General features: G+C 28.1%; 1 protein-coding gene across 2 annotated transcripts in view; it reads right to left on the bottom strand.

The window, feature by feature from the left end:
• Window positions 1–1,889: 1,889 nt before the first annotated feature.
• The window catches only part of LOC136085801 (uncharacterized), a 145,299-nt gene continuing 127,776 nt past the window's right edge, over window positions 1,890–19,412 (bottom strand). For both annotated transcript variants that reach the window (XM_065807271.1, XM_065807270.1), the window contains exon 7: window positions 1,890–3,059. In XM_065807271.1, coding sequence (XP_065663343.1) covers window positions 2,044–3,059 — 1,016 coding nt within the window. In that variant the 3' untranslated portion in view covers window positions 1,890–2,043. The remainder of the gene's footprint in view (window positions 3,060–19,412) is intronic.

Below are 19,412 nucleotides of genomic sequence, written 5' to 3'. Positions count from 1 at the left end.
GTACGATATTGTAAATTCCAACTTTGCTGCCAAGAAAGCGCATAAAATCTTGGTATAATGTCAACAAAAATAACCAGAACATTATTTGTTGAAATTCGTTATATAAATATATTTAATTATGTTTTATTTGATAAAGTCGATTAATAAACTAATTAAATAAATGTTCATTACTTATTAATATTTATTAGTATCAAAAGTATGCACATTTTTATAAATAAATTTCAATAATATTTTGGATTAAGCTTTGAAAGTGTACCGAAATGCTTTTTTCGAAAGTGATTAAGACATTTAAAAGTTAATTTAACATATGTTGCTATATAATAAATTACTTTTTGCAACTGATTGCATGAGCAACATGTCGTCAGATGAGAACCAAGAGGCCCTGTGTCCATATTTTGTGTTTTATCTGTTTGTTCTCAATAAATTATCATCATTCAATGGGGCCTGTGTCCACCAAAAAATCTAAAAAATGAAACCATTTAGGAAATATTTGAACATTTAGCCAGGCTTTCTGGCTGGATGTGTTTAGAAGTTAAGATTTAAAACTCGATTTTCTTGGAAACACAAAAAATGGAGATAGAGCCTCTTGGTTCTCAGCTGACTATGTATTCAGAAAGATAAAGAAGTAAAATTCGCAAGTCTTGTTATCCGACTAAGAACTACTACAACATAATTTTATTATTAAAAATATTATTGTCTAATATTTTAAAAAAATAAATAAAACGATCTAATTTTTTCAATAGCGGTTTCTCTGTGACAAGAGATGATGGTCTCCTTTGAGTATCCGCGTTCTTTATATTTCTTTTTATTATTTATTTCTTAACAATATCTTGACTTGTTAACTTTTCCTTTTTTATGTTTTTGCATCTGTATCATGAATATTGTGACAAAAAACAAAAAAAAAATAAAAAAATGTAGCACTTAACAAGCTTTAGATTTGTTGTTAAACCATAGCAACCAACATACTCTCACTCTGTTGCTATCAATATTTCCTAATAATATTCCTAGATACAAAGCTGTCATATGCAAACATCGACTAGGTACAAGTTTATTGTTATTTTGCAGCAAAGCTACACAGCTGCAATATGAAGCTTATGGTATATTATAATTATATTGATAGCTACATGGCTGTGATATCTGAAGAGCAACATGTTGTAATAAAATTCCAATGTAATAAGTTTAATTATTTGTTTTTAGAAATGTCTTTGATCTATTACCAAAAATTAAAACTTTTAATATAAGTTGTAAAAGACTAAATTGAAAATAAATATGAAACAATATGTCGTGTAAAAAAAGGTGCTAGCTAGTCGTTATATCATTTGTCTCCGAGTTGTAACGTTAGTATTCCTAAATTAAATTATTAAATTAGATGAAAAAATATGGAACATAGTATACATATAGTATATAGATCAAGATTTTTTTTTCTGTAGACAAGTACAATTTAAACTAACCGGACCAAGTCAACCAAAAATCTTAATTTACTTAAAAACTCAATCTAAGAGGCTATACTTTATGATGAGAAAGAACCGTAAAGTTTTCAAAACCAAACAAAAGTTTTTCAGGCGTCCTTAAGCATAATAAGTTATTAAAATCTTTTAATACAGCTGATTAGTGTCAAACTAATTTAAGGCTATGCAAAATTTATTACCAAATATAATTTACGAAATATAATTTTTAATACGTGTAGTATATATCACAAATAAAACATATGATAAGTTTTTCTACGCATAAGCAATGAAACAATTCAGGTACTCCTGACAAATTTATGTTTATTAGTATAATCTTTTATATATTGCTAGGAAGTTGTCAAAAACTTTTAAAAACAAACATATTTTTACTTTCTTTAGTGGTTGTTAGAAAAAAAAAAAAAAAAAAAACTAAAAAAAATTAAAAGAAAATATTCTGTTTCAATTAAGGTTAAACTAAACAACTTCAAATGCTAAACCTGTCTAGCTTGAAACAGCAATAAGAATTAAACAAGCTAACATTTATAACGTTAAAAATAAAAAATATATAACAAAAATTGTTTATAAACCATATAAACTATTTATACGATTTAGTGTATCTCTCATTGTACGCGTTTACCAATTCATTTCCTTTACCTCTCAGCTGACCAACGTTGCCTAATATGCGACGAGTAACAATGTCCGTTAAAACATTAGCTCCATCCGACGAATCAATATTTAGTGGTTCACATATCCCCCCAGTTTCTGTTGAAATTTCTTGAAAGTTTGACTTTGCTCCGTTGACAAGGTAAAAGGTATGAACTACTGTTTCACTTTTTTTTAGTTTTTCCACTTCATCTTTATAGAAGGTGGGAACTTTAAAATCAGTTTTTTGCCAATAACTTTCGCCCTTTACCTTTCTATAGTCATTAATTTGAGCTTTTGTTTTAGCAGGTGCATCACCAATCAGTATGACTTGGTTAACTGTATTCTCCTCATTCTCTCTGTTAACATGCCACAAGCCAATTTCAATTGCTTCTTCGTAATCACCGCCACCATGTGCTGATATTTTGTCCATAAACAGTCTTAAATTTTCTGGTTTTGTTTCCCAGGGCGAGTACTGCAAAAGTCCATCATTCAAACAATCGTAATCTCGATACACTGCAAATTGCATTTGAAATGAGTCAGCTGGAATAGAATTCTCAGTTAAAATAGCAGAAGCCCGCTCAAACATGGTGCCAACTGTAATCTTAGCTTTGTTTAATAAATTACTCATGGAGCCTGTTGCGTCCATTAGACAAACTGTACGCGAACTAATGACGCTGTTTGTAGATCCAATGTTTCTCTCGCTAAGGAAAGCTTTAATTTTGTCAATTTCATTATTATTTAAGTTTTTAACAAATTCCTCAGCTAACAAATGCTCTGTTTTTGCTGCGTTTACTTGTGCGTTTATATTTAAGTAGGTAGAATCAAAAAACATGTTTCGTTTTAAATTTAAAGTTTCGTAAATTACTTTTTCATTTCGTAACTTGCAAATAATGTTCGAGTAATCGACTCCCAGATACTTTTCTAGATCACTATCTCGCAAAACCATACTACATGAACCGTCTTTACCTTTGTTAATACAAACCAATAATTAACTTTTTTGTTTACTTTACATACATTCATACATAAATACACACATACACACATACACACAGACATACATACATACATACATACATACATACATACATACATACATACATACATACATACATACATACATACATACATACATACATACATACATACATACATACATACATACATACATAAATACATACAAACATACATACATACATACATACATACATACATACATACATACATACATACATACATACATACATACATACATACATACATACATACATACATACATACATACATACATACATACATACATACATACATACATACATACATACATACATACATACATACATACATACAGACATACATACATGCATACATACATTATTATGTATGTATACATGTATGTATACAAACATGATAATGCATATACATGTATGTGTATACGCATAATAATTTTATTTTAGGTATGTTAATACAACCTTATTAAATTAACTGTTTCCATTGTTTGTGTCCATCGGTAAATAACGAACAATCTTAGTTGGGTATTTTCGAACGTGTAAAGTGTTAAGATATGGACGTTTGGCGGCCAGAAATTTATTGTTTCTATTTTTTTTTACATTTAATTTTAACAGATAAATTATTCAAATACTATCTCTATAGGGAAAAGCGGGGCAAAATGGCGAACGTTTTGAAAGCCCTTAGTTATTGCAAAACTATCAGTCATGAAGCAGTATTGCTTTGTCAGTATGTTCATTTTATCATAATGATTCATTGCCTGCATGAATTTTTAGTTTAAAAGTAGAAAAACTTGAACAAAAAATTAAAATAAAAAGTTCATAAATATGTCGTCTGGTCACGTGACCGGGGCAAGATGACTTATTATGCATTTTCTGATTCCAACTTTATAAAAATTTAAAAATAATCAACTAATCTAACAAAAGAAACATAAAATAAACACGCGTCGAAAAAAAATGTTCTTAAAAAAGTTTCACTCTAAGGACACCATTCGTTATGAATAATCGAAGTCAAAGTATTTTTTTTGAAGCAAAAAAAGTAAACTTATGCGTATAAAGTTGCCTTATTATATCGTCATTATGCCCCGCTTTCCCCTACCTAATTTGCAAAAGAAAAGCAAACTGAGAATGTTAAAAAAAGAAAAACTCCAGCGTTATTACTAGTTCTACATTAAGAAATATTATAGAGCAAAAAGAAAAAGAGGTTTGAACAAAAATCAAAATTATTATTCTGGTAGAATTATAACGAGAGAGAAGTACATTATTCAATTAAAAATAATTTATTATTATGTAAAAAAAAAGAGTGCTGGAGGTGATACAGAAGTTTTTAATTTGCGAAGAAAAATATCCGGATCCGCCAACAGAATACTGGATCTGTGTCATAAATGCAAGTCCTGATTGCACCAGAAGTGCACAATTGGTGAAAACATGTCCCAGTGTTTTGTTTGTGATATTTGTCTCTAATTTTATAAAATTTTGATATTCAAAAAATAAAAGATTTATTTTAAAATACTGTTTTTGTATTAAGTTGCAATGAAAATTTTATGATCTCTCCTCGAAAATGAAAGTTTTATGATCTCCCCATTGACGACTAGATAATGAGTTACAATTGTAAGGCCTGGCAAAGTGAGCATACCCCAAATATTTATCTATGATTTTTAAACTTATTTATTACACAAAGATTTGTTTGAAGTTACCCTACGTTCGTAGAGTAATTTCGAACAACAATGGTTTTATCTGTGCCCTAAATTTATACTTTATATTAAGATTTAACAAAATTGCTTTGTAAGATTTTCAAACTGAAAAGTTAGACTTAATGATGAGCAACAATTGTGATCAATTTCAAATAAATGGTGTCTTTAATTTGCATTTATGATTAACTTCTTGCCTATCCCCACTCTCTCTCTCTCTCTGTCTCTTTTTCTTTCTCTCTCCTTCTCTCTCTCTCTCTCTCTCTGTCTCTTTTTCTTTCTCTCTCCCTCCCTCTCTCTCTCTCTCTCTCTCTCTATATATATATATATATATGTATATATATATATATATATATATATATATATATATATATATATATATATATATATATATATGTATATATATATATACATATATATATATATATATGAATATATATATACATATATATATATATATATATATATACATATATATATATTTATATATATACATATATATATATATATATATATATATATATATATATATATATATATATATATATATATATATATATATATATGTATATATATATATATATATATATATATATATATATATATATATATATATATATATATATATATATGTATATATATATATACATATATATATATATATATGAATATATATATACATATATATATATATATATATATATATATATACATATATATATATTTATATATATACATATATATATATATATATATATATATATATATATATATATATATATATATATATATATATATATATATATATATGTATATATAAATATATATATATATATATATATATATATATATATATATATATATATATATATATGTGTGTTTTTTCGGATTTTACCTCTATGACTGTTTAGCAATTTTTAAAAATATCACTGGTCCCCAAATGAAAAAAGTTGTTAATATATTTAAAAAGAAAAAAATCTTACTATATTAAGGTGGTAGACTGCTAAAAAACATTGAAAAAAGTAGTTTTTCAAAAGTTGATTAGTTAAAAACTTTAACTATTGCTGTTTTTAAAAACATACATATTATTTTACAAAAAAAACATAAAAAGGCCTAAAAAAACAGTTTTAACTTAGTAGGGTGATTTTGCTTCCCCTAGCAACACTCATAGCAACGTCAAAATAAGGCAATTTTAACTAAATTTTACAAAATCTAAGCATTCAAACCAGTAGCTACTTCTTTGTTTTTTGTTTTTCTATGTTTAAATGACATGGTGTGAAAGAACAACGTTGTTGAATTGGTTTATTACTATATATTAACTCGATAAAAGTGCATACTATCAACATGGGTTCTGCAGAAAGAAGAAATAAGTCTAAAAGCAAAAAACGTAAATGTTATAGATTACTTGCGAATAAAATTCACTTGACTTCTGAATATACTACTTCAAGTTCAAATAATACATCAAATAATACATCTCTAACAAATACTTCTTCAAGCAAATCAGCATCTGCTGAAAAGTTAAATTTACCTACTTCTGATACTCCAAGTATTAGTCAAGATAGTAATCCTGAATGTTACATTATATTTAATTCTGATGTCTTGAGTTCAATTTTAAATCTTGTTGGTTCTTGTCCAAAATGCCAATCTTTAATAAAATTGAATAATGATTTATCAAGAAAGAAAGGATTTTCACATCAACTTGTTTTGTCTTGCACTGCTAAAAAATGTCAATGGCAAAATGAGTTTTTTACCTCAAAAAAAATTGAAAAAAACAGTGATAATGAAACACAAGGCATGAAATCGTTTGACATTAATATCAGAATGTGTGTAGCTTTCAGAGAAATTGGAAAAGGTTATGCTGCAATGGAAAGTTTTTGTAACATTATAAACAGTCCACCACCAATGCAAAAAAAAACATACAATAACATTGTCTATAAATTGCATTCGTCTTATATCAAAGTTGCCCAAGATTCAATGAAGCGAGCAGCTGCACAAGCACAACGTACAAGTGAGTCTACTATTGGTGACCCTGATATAAAAAATGTTACTGTAAGTGTTGATGGAACGTGGCAGCGACGCAGTTTTTCCTCGCTAAACGGTGTTGCTACAGCTATTAGTAATGGGAAGTGTGTTGACACTCAAACTCTCATAAAGGATTGTAAAAGTTGCCAATATTGGCAGAGAAACAAAGATATACCGGGATACAATGACTGGGTAGAATCACATATTTGCCCAATTAATCACAAAGGTAGTGCAGGTGCAATGGAAGCTATTGGGGCATTGCAAATATTAAAACGATCAACTGTTTTTAACAAACTGCGTTATACAAAATACTGTGGTGATGGTGACAGTAAGTCTTACCAAAATATAGAAAGTAATAATGTTTACCCAGGGTATAAAATTGAAAAAAGTGAATGTGTCAGTCATGTTCAAAAAAGAGTTGGGCCTCGTTTACGCTCTCTTAAAGTATTGTACAAGGGAAAAGTTTTAAAAGATGGTAAAAGACTTACTGGAAAAGGAAGGATGACAGATAAAGTCATTAATACATTGCAAAACTATTATGGAATGAGTATACGACAAAACAAAGGGAATTTGTATGGCATGAAAAAATCCATAGCAGGACTAATTCATCACTGTTCTGAAAGCAGCAGCGATGAAGAACGCCATAAGTATTGTCCTCGTACTAGCGATTCGTGGTGTAAATATCAAAGGGACAAGATTAATCAAACTTTGACTTATAAAAACAGTATAAACATTCCAGAAGCTGTTTGTGAAATTATAAAACCTATTTTTTCACACAAAGATCTTGGTGCAAACAAGTTATTAAAAAGATGTCTTGATGGAGAAACACAGAATGCAAATGAATCGCTCAATAATGTAATTTGGACAAAACGCCCAAAAAATGTGTACGTGGGTAGGTCAACACTTGAAATTAGTGTTGCATCTGCTGTCATACAGTTTAATGATGGTAAAACTGGTATGATAGATGTTCTTCACAGTTTAGGAATTTTACCAGGACATTTTACTAAAAACGGTTTTCAAAATAGTGATGTGTTACGTGAAAAGCTTATGGACATAAAATCATCTGAAAAGTTTAAAAAACAAAGAAAAAAGCTTAGAGCAACAAGGAAGGGGTTTGATGATAAGCACAATGATATAGAAGGAACATTATATGAAAAGGGGGGGGTTTTAACCTGTTTTCAAGTGTTCAAAATATAAAGTTTTATTTGCATTTTTCTCTGTTGTAAAGTTTTTCATATTCTGGATAAGATTGTGGGAGCCGTATTTGTCCAATTGATTTGAAATTTTGTACAGATGTTCATTTTTATGAGCTTTATGTCCTGAGATAAAGAAATTTTGGATAAAAATTAAAATTAAATTTTTTGGGCTGTTTTGGGGTCAGGAATTTGGCCTAAATTTAGACGCATAGAAAAAGCTTATGGTGCATCGAAATTGAAAAAGATTCAAATTTTTTGTTTATCTCAGGACATTTATCTACTTAAAAGGTACACAACTGTAAAATTTTGAGACTTGATATATTTTACTTTTTGAGATATCTTTTCCAAGAACTTTGCACTTTTTAGGCCTAAAAACACTTAAATTTGCCCAAAAATTAGAAAGAGGAAGAAAAAAAAAATTTTTTTTTTTTTTTAATCCTATTTATCGTGTTTAAAATGAGAAAACCAATTGGAATAATGTCAGATTTTAAAATTTTTTTTTTAGTCTACCACCTTAATACAGTGTAACATGAAAGTTATAACTTACTTTGACGTCACATTAAATCTCAATAACCATGCTTTTCAACCATATTCTAAGCCCGGAAATCCTTTAAATTATATTCATGCTAATTCAAACCACTTGCAAATTTTTTTAATTTTTAATTTAATAGAGTTAAGGGGAAACCTCCTCTAAATTTACCCAAAATTTATAAAAAATATTTTTACTTATTTATGCATTTTAGAGTATGCAGAATTCAAAATTATTTGTTTGTTTACTGATTTTATTCATTAAATCCTTCAAGTTTAGCATTTTTTTAAGGTACCACTAAAATTATACCATAGCAACGGTGCAGCACCTTATTAAAAATCATAATAACTAATGTATATTTTTAAGTAGCTGCAGTAAAATGCTTGTTTTGGCTTCTCTACTTATCCAGCGATCGAAAAAAGTCTGGTTTATCAAGTCAGATTACAGTTTTCTGTTATTTTGACAGTTTTAGAGTTGTCTATTTTCTTAACTTTTTTAAAAAATGGATAAAGCGTGTAGAACAAAATCAAGAAAAATAATTAAAAAAAAGAGGAGAGATTTTTAGGGTAGAAATTTAATAGTCTTGACAAAGAAAATATTGAAATGGAGTCAAATGATAATCCTTCTGTAACAATTTTGATTCATTCAAATACTACAACTGTTAATAATAACTCTGTAAATAACGAATCTGGATTAAATTTATTTTCTACATCTGTATCTGCGAAGAAGGTAAAGCCAATTGAATGTTCCAGAGCTTTTACAAGAATGAAAATTTCTGGATATAGGAATATAGATTGCTCTATATTATATGACATATTTAGTGCTTTAGCATGCCCTCAATGAGGCGAGTGTTCATCCTTTTCATTGTCTGAAGAAATGCAAGGCAAAAAAGGACTTGACTCAAAGTTACTTATCAAGTGCTTTAACTGCAAATATGAAAATGAGTTTTATACTTCAAAACAATGTAATAGAGAATATGATATTAATTATAGAACAGTATACGCAATGCGTGCACTTGAACAGGGACATTTTGGTATAAAAATATTCACCACTTTAATGAATATGCCACAACCAATGACTCAAAATATTTATGATAAGTTAGCTGTGAAAATAGGTTCTGTCACACTAAAAGTTGCTGAAGATACCAAGTTTGATGCAGTAGCAGAATTGCGTAAACATGCTGCTAATGAAGAAGTTTTTAATATTGGTGTATCGTTTGATGGTACTTGGCAAAGGAGAGGATTTTCATCATTAAACGGTGTCTTTTCTGCAGTATTAATGGACACTGGAAAGATTTTGGATGTCGAATAATGTGCAGGTTCTGCAAAGGTTGCTTTTTAAAGAAAGATCTTTTAAAAATAAACCCTACAGTCAATGCCCAATGGAGGAACTCTCGCATCTATAAAAACAATTACAAAGAATCTGCAAGCGCAATGGAGACAAAACGTGTGTTTTTAAGATCTATTGACAAGTACAAGCTGCGATATGTAAATTTTTTAGGAGACGGGGACAGTAAAAGTTTCATTAATGTCAAAGATACTTACCCTGGCATTCAAGTTAATAAGTTAGAATGTGTGGGACACTATCAAAAACGTGTTGGTACACGACAACGAAATTTAAAGAAAAAGAAAAAGGTTTCGGTCGGCGTAGTTGTCTTACAAATGCAGTAATTGATCGCCTGCAAAATTTCTTTGGCGTCACTATAAGGCAAAATGTTGGAAACTTAGCAGGTATGAAGGCAAGCGTATTGGCTATATTATTTCATGTTGCATCTTCCAAAACAAATAAATTGCATTTTCCCCACTGTCCTACCGGCATGAATAGTTGGTGCAAGTTCAATTTTGAAAAAGCAAATAAAACCAACACTTACAAACCAGGTCCAGGTCTTCCAATAAACATAATTTTTAAAATTAAACCTTTGAAATTGAAGACCTTATAATTTGAGGATCTTTGCAAAGATTCAGAACTAAAAAAATGTTTAGATGGGAAAACTCAAAACACTAATGAATTGTTCAGTATGATTTGGGACCGATTACCGAAGACCAGATATGTGTCACTCGATAATTTGAAATTTGGTGTATACGATGCGGTAGCAAATTTTAATACTGGTATGAAAGCTTCAGTTTTTGAACAATTAAATATGTTACCAGGTGCTTTCATGGTTAAAGGTTCCAATAACATAAACAATAAAAGAATAAAAAAATCTAATTATAGAATGAATGAAAAGAATAAGTTGAGGCGACAGTTAAATAGAGCAAAAAAAATTTGAAAAATGACAATAATTTGGATAAAGAGGGTATAACTTATGAACCAGGAGGATTTTAAATACTGTTTCATAGATTTAATGAAGTTAATGATTTTTTTTTTATACATTTTTTGGTGTTATTTAATAAAAAAAATGTTAACTTGCTTTTTCTTAGTATGAAGTAATTAAGACGCCGGCCAACATTTCAAGAGGCTCAATATTTCAAGACGACCAACATTTCAAGATGCTAATTAAGACGCTCGCCAACCATTCAAGAGCCGTTTCTAAAAATTTCAGTGGTTGTTTAGTAACTGGTATAGAGTGTTTTAAGTTGAATAGTTTTTTTTTTTACACCTGCTGTTAATGCTGTTTTAGTATCATATTATTGAATATTGGACTTTGACTTTAAAATACCTCATTTAATATTTGTAAAAAAAAAAATTCTCTTAAACTTAAAACACTCTTCTACTCTACATAAACACCATATAAAAATTTCAACTTTGTTTTGTTTTGTTCCCTGTCCACAATATTGGCCGCCGTGAAACCTGTTTTTGCTGTTTTTTGGTAATTTTTGTATGGCTTCCATAGCAACAGGTTACCATTTTTTATATTTTTTGTACTTTTTTCTTATTTTTTTATATATGCTATTGATCTGATAATTTTTTTATTTAAAAATTGATTTTAAAATTAGTGGGGGTTTCCCCCTTAAGATTGTCTGTAAATTCGTCAAGTGAAGAAGTTTTCTTAAGATCTACTCCTATATAATTTAAATTTATCTCATATCAAGATCCGTAAACGCAGGATCATTTAATTTAATCCTCCTTTCAGCATAAATGTTAGCACTATTGTAGGAAAAACTTTTTTTTAATTTAATCAACAAACTCTTCCCAATAAATAACAAAGTTCACACAATTTTTAACGGAAACACTACAAGAAGTAGTTGTAGCCGTATGCCGATTATGAAATCTTTTTTAAATGAACACAATCAACACATTATAAACAACAAATAAACTCCACATAAAACCAACTGCAACTGCCTTAATAAAAAACCCGCTCTTTATCAAGCCAATGCTTAACAAAACTATTGTATACCAAGCTAATATAAGTGCCAATGATCCTATTAACATTCCTGTCAATAAACTTTACATTGGTAAAAATAAAACACTATTCAAAATTAAATATGCCAACCATATAAATTGTTTAACATTATTAAATACAAAAATAACACTGAACTATCAAAAATATTTTGGAAATTAAAAAATGGAAATTTAAATCCAGTTGTAATCCAACGCTTACAACCCAACCACGAAAATCTGCAAACTATGCATAAATGAAAAATACGAAATTCTATTCAACAAAAATCAAATTTGTTGAACAAAAAAAGTAAAGTAATATATAAGTAAAGGCATCTAAACAACTATCTTCTCGCCCAATTCAAAACGGATGATTAAGCGATTCTCTAAATAAAAATTGTTTTATTTTGACGTCAGATCTCATTAAATTGTTTTATTGTTGTTTTTTCTGTTATTTTCTGTGTTTTGTATTTTTAAATGGTTTTTTCTTGATATAAAGAAAAATTGCTGATGATTTCCGAAAGGTATAAAACTTTAAGCGCCGTCACAAAGTTTTGTTCACCTTTTATATTAAACATTATAAAACATTTTAGCATACTTGGTACACACAACATTTTTTTTCCACGACAGAAAAACTATTTCCTTAAAACTCAACAAAAATGTCAATAACTTTATAAGTTTATGGTTTTCATTTTACAATTTAGTTTTATTAAACAAATACAGAATTACATGAACCACAGGAAAATGTAGTGAAAGATAATATAGACCCAAAAGTATTGATTTTACTCTTTCCTCAACACAACTGTTGAACTTTGGAACAATCAAACAAATTTTTTGGTCCTAAAAAGGCGTTTTATGAACCAAATGCCGCCTGGATAGGATGAAAGGTGGAGGTGGGGAGAGACCGAACTTTTTTTCTGCATATTTGTTCTGATCTAACCAGTTATCTTAATCCTTTATCAAGTACTTTTTAAAGTTTTTACCATATGTACAAACATCTAAATTTTTGAAATTTACTTCTTATTTGGAAGTTAGCTATCACTCTTACCTGACAAAAGTACAAACATAAACAGTTTAGAGTTTTCTTTATAAAAGTTAGTTAATTACTAAAAAACATTGTATTAGCCTCTGATACAAGACACTAGAGAGCTGCATAGTTCTATTAAAAAAATTAAAATAGTTCTTTTAGACAAATTAAAATATCAAACTAATGGTGCCAGTTTTAACAAAACATGGCGTCTACTTCACAGCTTGCACTGTTAAAGCCTGGATCAAAGGAAACAAAAGATATTTTTAACACTCTACAGCTTGATCTCCAGACTTTGATGCAATTGAATTTATTTGGACTAAGAATTAGTCAAATAAAAAGCATAAGAGGCCTAAAGCAAGATCAAAATACCATTTTGAAAACAATTCAACCAAAAATCGAAAAGTGTAAAAAAACAAACATTTTTATCTTGGAAAATGCACGTAAGGAGATAAATTAAAAAATTAATTTAAATGCTAAATTTTTTTGACCTTGTTTGATATCATGAACTTTTCTGCTAATAATTTTCTTTACCATGTTCATTATCATTTTTAAAATTTTTTACATGTTTGAATATGCCATCAAATGTCATATTCAAACATACAAAACATTTTTCTCACAAATAAATAAAAATTTCAGCTAATAGAGTAAAAGCGGCTAAAGTAAAATAGATGATAAAATGAAATAGTTATGGTAAGCTTACTTTTATGCTGATTATTTTTTTCTGATTAAGATGATATAAAGTTTTAATCATATTTTACTATGAATGGTCAAATTTTTGGTCGTGTAATATATATATACTAGCAGAATGAGAACCCCTTGAAATTGTTAGTTAAAAAGTGGTGCAAATATAGCATATGGCCGCACCAAACTCTGGATTAAATTTCAGTCGGATTAGTTTACTGGTAAATAATTTATGGCAGCTTAAGTTTATATTTTTTTAGTTTTTTACTCCTTATACCTCAAAACATTAACGATTACTGTGATATTAGATCACTATTTTCATAATAAAGTTTACATGAATGTTCTACCATGTAATATTAACAATTTTTATTATAACTTTTTTATTGCTACATCTACCATTTTTATTCTACAGACAAAACTATTGTTTTGCTATTCGAATTGTGTTTTGAATTGGCTTATTCATAGCGTAAATATCTTCACATTTTCTAAAGTTTAAACTACTGTCAAATGCAAAAAAAAAAAATACTAAAAAAAAATAGCTAAGAAAATTAAAAACCAGGCAAAAAGGACTATCAGTTAGTAAAACGAAAAAAAACCGTTTCCGTTAAAGAAATTTTGTCAGCCCTTGAAACCTTTTTAAATAGATTAAATTTCGAAATAAAGTGAAAAAATAACTATGCAAACCCTATTTTTTACATTATAATTCCATTAAATAACATTTGATCAAATGTTATTTAATGGAATTTTAATGTTAAAAGTAGTCTTTGATTTTCTTGACAAGAAGTGTATTTAAAAAAGCTCAATACATTCTTTTAGTCAAACACTCTTCATTATTTTAAAATGCAATATTAAAGTTCATAACCACTAACAGCAGTTAAGGATCAAAATGGTTAATATGTTCATTAAAAAGTAAGTTATGGTTTTTCTCTGCCTAATCTAATAAATCGAATTATGTTAGCAATTTTTTAAAGATGTTTACTGTTCAGATCAGTTATGTAGCATAACAATCTTTCTTTGTACTCTTGATGGTTATTGTTTTGTTTATACCTTAACCAATATTTATTAAAGTCTTGATGAGCAGTTTCAGCATTTTGAACCCCAAGAAGGATCCTTTGCATCTGATGAAGTTTTAATGTGGTAGTAGACGGTGTGAAAGTTGGATGCTAGGTCTGCACCAGCTATCATTGAGTAAAGCCTTTTGAAATTTTTAATTATTTCTGCAAAATACGGCTGAGACATAAATCCAAAGCAAGCTTTTACAACTAAATTGAAACTTTTTGATGCTTTAATTATGTAAAGAATTATGGGAACCGTGTTTGTATAAGCAAGTTGCGGAAGCACTACCACATTTTAAAGAAACTTTCTGCATTAATTACTCTCAAATGGGATCAATTGAATGTGGAGTGTAGTTGGCCATTTAACAGCTTCTAAACAAGCAGTTTTAAGTATCTTTGTTGTATGCGCCAATGGAATTTCATTCCTTATAGGAGTTGTCAAAAGATGATTGTCAACCACTATAAGAAGATGCAATTCTATCGGTTTGCTCCATTTGCATTATTCAGTAATTAAATTTGTTCAATATCGGGTTGAGTTTCTGGCAAATTTCATATCTAAACAAGATTTTGTTTCTTAACCCCAGGGTCTTTGCCAGTTTTCTCTGAACTTTATTAAAGAGCAATGATGGGGCAAACCTTTTCGTAAAAAGCAAAGGTTTGTTTTTTGTTTTTAAGAGAATGTTTCAAATAGCTCAATATACTCATTTAGTCAAATACTCTTCATTATTTTTGCATACAATGGTAAAGTTCATAACAACTAACAGCAGTATTGGAGGATTATCTTACAGCTTAGAACAACCAATTCGGAAAATAAGACCATAACACATCGTGCGTATTGTTTCAGGCCTCAGTTGTATTGAACTGAAATTGAACAGATGCGGAAATGGAACTTCTTTACCCTCTTGTTTCCTTTTCAAAATTGACCTACTTGATTTGCAGAGTACTTGTGGTATCCGAGAATCACTGATATTGATCTTACAGTTATCACGTACAGTTGGCATATTCGATCTGCTTAGAAAGTAATCAGCTGTCTTAATACCTTATCAGACAGAGCAAGCACAATAATTTTCAATTTTCATTGTGAAACTTTGCTTCATTTGGCATTGTGACAACTCTAAATCCAATTTTACTAACTCAAAAACAATCCCTTTTACAAAATATAACTTGAGTTTACATTGGATAACAATCAATTATCATACCTTCAAATATCATTAATAACAAACGATTAAAATCAAGGAAATAGTTACTTAAATTACAAGAAAATAATTCTTATTAATAATTCTAAAGTTTTTAACTTATAAAATACTGATATTTGCACGCAATTCATAACTCAAGTCAATTCACGCTTTAAAAAGTAAACATATTTTAGTCTATAAAATGGAAATGGTACTTCTAGTAATAAAAGAATTATAACAAAAATTGTTGGTATTACATAGTAGAGCACTTATGTAACTAGGGATAACTCTTTAACTTACTTTTTTTTTACATTCGCGAGTAAGTTAATTTTTATCAAAAAGTAAATTACATAAGTAACTTTAAACTTTTATGTAAATTTACATTTCCGTGTAAGTAATTAATTTTTTTAAAACAACTATTACTTTATAATGTAAGTATTTTTACTTTAAAAGTAAGTTATGTAAAAAAATATTACATCAAAAAGTAATTTACATTTACATGTAAAAGTCATAGTCATAGTCATAGTATTAAACTAGTCTGGAAACGCGGGCCGTTTTCTATAGATCTCGTAAAATAACTTGAACTTTATGGGGTGACCCGACTAAGAATGCATCAAATGTTTTAAAATGACTTTTTGTGGCGCAGACTTTGAAAATTTGAATGAATTCGATGCTGTTTTAGCTGCTATTGAGTTCCCATTTGTTGGAGACAGACCTCAATTTTAATTCAACAGTAAACTACCTAATTTAATTTATCGTAACCAAAGTGAAGAATGAATATTTATGTGTTTGTTTTGCAAGAAACGACGTATATCACAAGGTGTCTCGTCACCTAAACGCTAAACACAAGGACAAGTTTACTGATAAACATTTATTAAAGAATAAAAGAAAGCAAAGATTATTCTTCATCTTATTAGGTTTTAAAATTATTTAATCTAGATTGCAGAAAAGCTTGCTTCACATAAATGGTACTCTGCTATAAACTAAATTTAAAAATTTAAAATCAAGTATAAATATTTCAAGTATTTCATTACAAGAAGTCATTACAGCTTTGTTTCTAGTAAAAATGTAACTGATTCATTTGACGGAAATGCTGAAATTTTGTACCGCTGATTCTACAAAATATTTTCTGGAAAAACAATTTCTTTTTAAAACTGTACTTTTCATTCATGTTTTCCAAAATTGTACTTTTCTTTCATGTTTTGAAGTAGCAAATCTTGTCTTTTTTTATCTGACTGCTATCTCTTTTATCAATGATATTACAAGGTTTAAGCGTGTATCCCACTACATTACTAAACAAAACATTCTATTATAACCTAGTGGGAATGTTTTTAGTGCCTCTAATTTTTCAATTGGTTTTAGTTCTAACATGGCTAAGTTGTATCTTGAGCAGTGTTTATCGTATTTGCTTGCTGCTAAATATGCATGATCATCTAACACTTTATATACAAGTTTGCACAGCTTTCAAGATTTAAAAAAGTCAAACTAACTTGATATAAAAAGAACATCATTTAAAAAACATCCTTTATTTTGGAACAAGAACATTAAAGAAAAAGTGAGATGACTTGAACCTACTAAAACAGCTGTTTTCATAGCCACATATTTTTTAAAAATATTATTGGTATATAATTAGCTCCTATTGTAGTAAAATAAATACTTCACGTATATTTAATAATTTTATGATGTAGTAACTTTATAATAAAATAACAATACAAGATTAAATTATAAAAGTAATATAATTTTTTTTTTAATTTTAAAATAATAATGACAACACTACTATTTTACATATATTTTACAAATATAAAAGGTATTTAGTTTTGAACAAATCTAATAACATCATTTTTTTTTTTGCCGAGAATTAATACCATATTACTACCACTTATTATTATTCATGTAGCTAAATACATTACATTTCCAGCTACTAAAAAAATGTTTTAGTTTTTTTATTTTGTTATTATTGAAGCCAAAGTCATTAATAGATAGGTTATCCTTGCAAGCACTAAGTGATTGTTAGTGTTCAAAATAATTTTCAAATAAGCTATTCCACAATGTAATAAAATTTTTAATGCAGCAAAAACTTATTACTTAGGCAGCAAGTTTAACACTTTTTAATAAATATTTTGTCGACGTTATATGCTCAAAAGTTTAGGTAAAATATAAAAGCCACATTCTCTGTCTTGATAGGATATATAAGCAATAAGGTTCGACAGTATAAACTTACCATCCTTTCTTTTTTTTTCTGTATGTTTTCAGTTGGATAAATCATATTTAAATAAGACAGTAACAAGTTGCTTTATTTTAATGTTGTGGATTAGGTGTAAAGGAATCATTTAAAATGCCTTTTCAACATCTTGCGATTATCAGAAACATCATCGCAAGTTACAAGCAACAACTTTTAAGAAATTTAGTTTACAAATTTTGATTGCTTTCTAAAGCAAAAGAAACATTTGTCATTCAGTGGCACAAGTTGTAAAAATCAGCTAGATTAGTCAAGTATATCATCATACACTGCAGCTGACTTTGAAACTAGCTATTTTACACGAAACATCTTATTTTAGTTGAAGATAGCATTAGATTTTGATATATTATTTTTCTGCTTTCAACAAAATAGATAATAAATCATAGCAAAATTTGAAATAAAATTCTGTAATTTAATTTAAACCACAGTGATTTTTAAATAGAACTCTATAATCTTCTTTTAATACATTGTAAATTTTTTTTAATTAAATATTGTTTGATTTATGTATGTTAGTAATGCAATATTTGGAAGCAGACTTTTACATCATCTTTATTGCATCAAGTATATATTTTGTATTTGCTGTTATATAAATTGCAATACAGCATAATAAAAACAAAAATTTATATACGAGCTTTTGAATTTTAAAGAATTTTTAAGAAGCTTTGATATACTAGCTATTTTTTAAAGTATTTATTAAAATCCTAATCTTTTTTTTACTGTAATAAGTGCTTTTAAACCATCTAAAATGATAAATATGTACCTGATTTTTTTTGTTTTTAGAAAAGATACCAACATAATGTAAAGAGTGATATATAAATTATCAACTAATCCAGTTAAGTTAACTTTATATAGAATATAGAGTTTATTAAGCTCTATTAGCCAACATTTTAAATAAATATACTCTCAATATATGATATTAAGCATTTATACCCATATACATCCATCAAGTTATACAGTCGATGAAATGTTTGCATCTATAACATATTTTCATATAGTATATAACTTAAATACTTATATGATATGAGCTATATGATTTGAATATGCATATTCATACCACAACAAACACTGTCACGTAACTATATTTATCAACAGATGATGTTTTTATTTTGTGCTATATTCATGCAATACAAAATAATAACTTGAAATTAAATAACCGAAACAAACACAATTTGCTCCTGCCATTTTAATATTTATCCCAGAATACATGCAACTTAACTATAGCGAAATATAGTGTTTACAATTTGATGCACTCTAAAGTAGACTGAGCACTAGTTTAGAGAAGAACTCAAGTGTTATAGAAAAACGGCGAGCGTTTCCAGACTAGTTAAATACTTTGACTATGGTCACATGAAAAGGGTGTCTACTTTTACATCTAAAAA

The sequence above is a fragment of the Hydra vulgaris genome, chromosome 10 (assembly GCF_038396675.1).
Source record: "Hydra vulgaris chromosome 10, alternate assembly HydraT2T_AEP".
Lineage (NCBI taxonomy): Eukaryota > Metazoa > Cnidaria > Hydrozoa > Anthoathecata > Hydridae > Hydra > Hydra vulgaris.
Note: the sequence above shows the minus strand (reverse complement) of the source record. Positions and strands in the feature narration are given on the sequence as shown.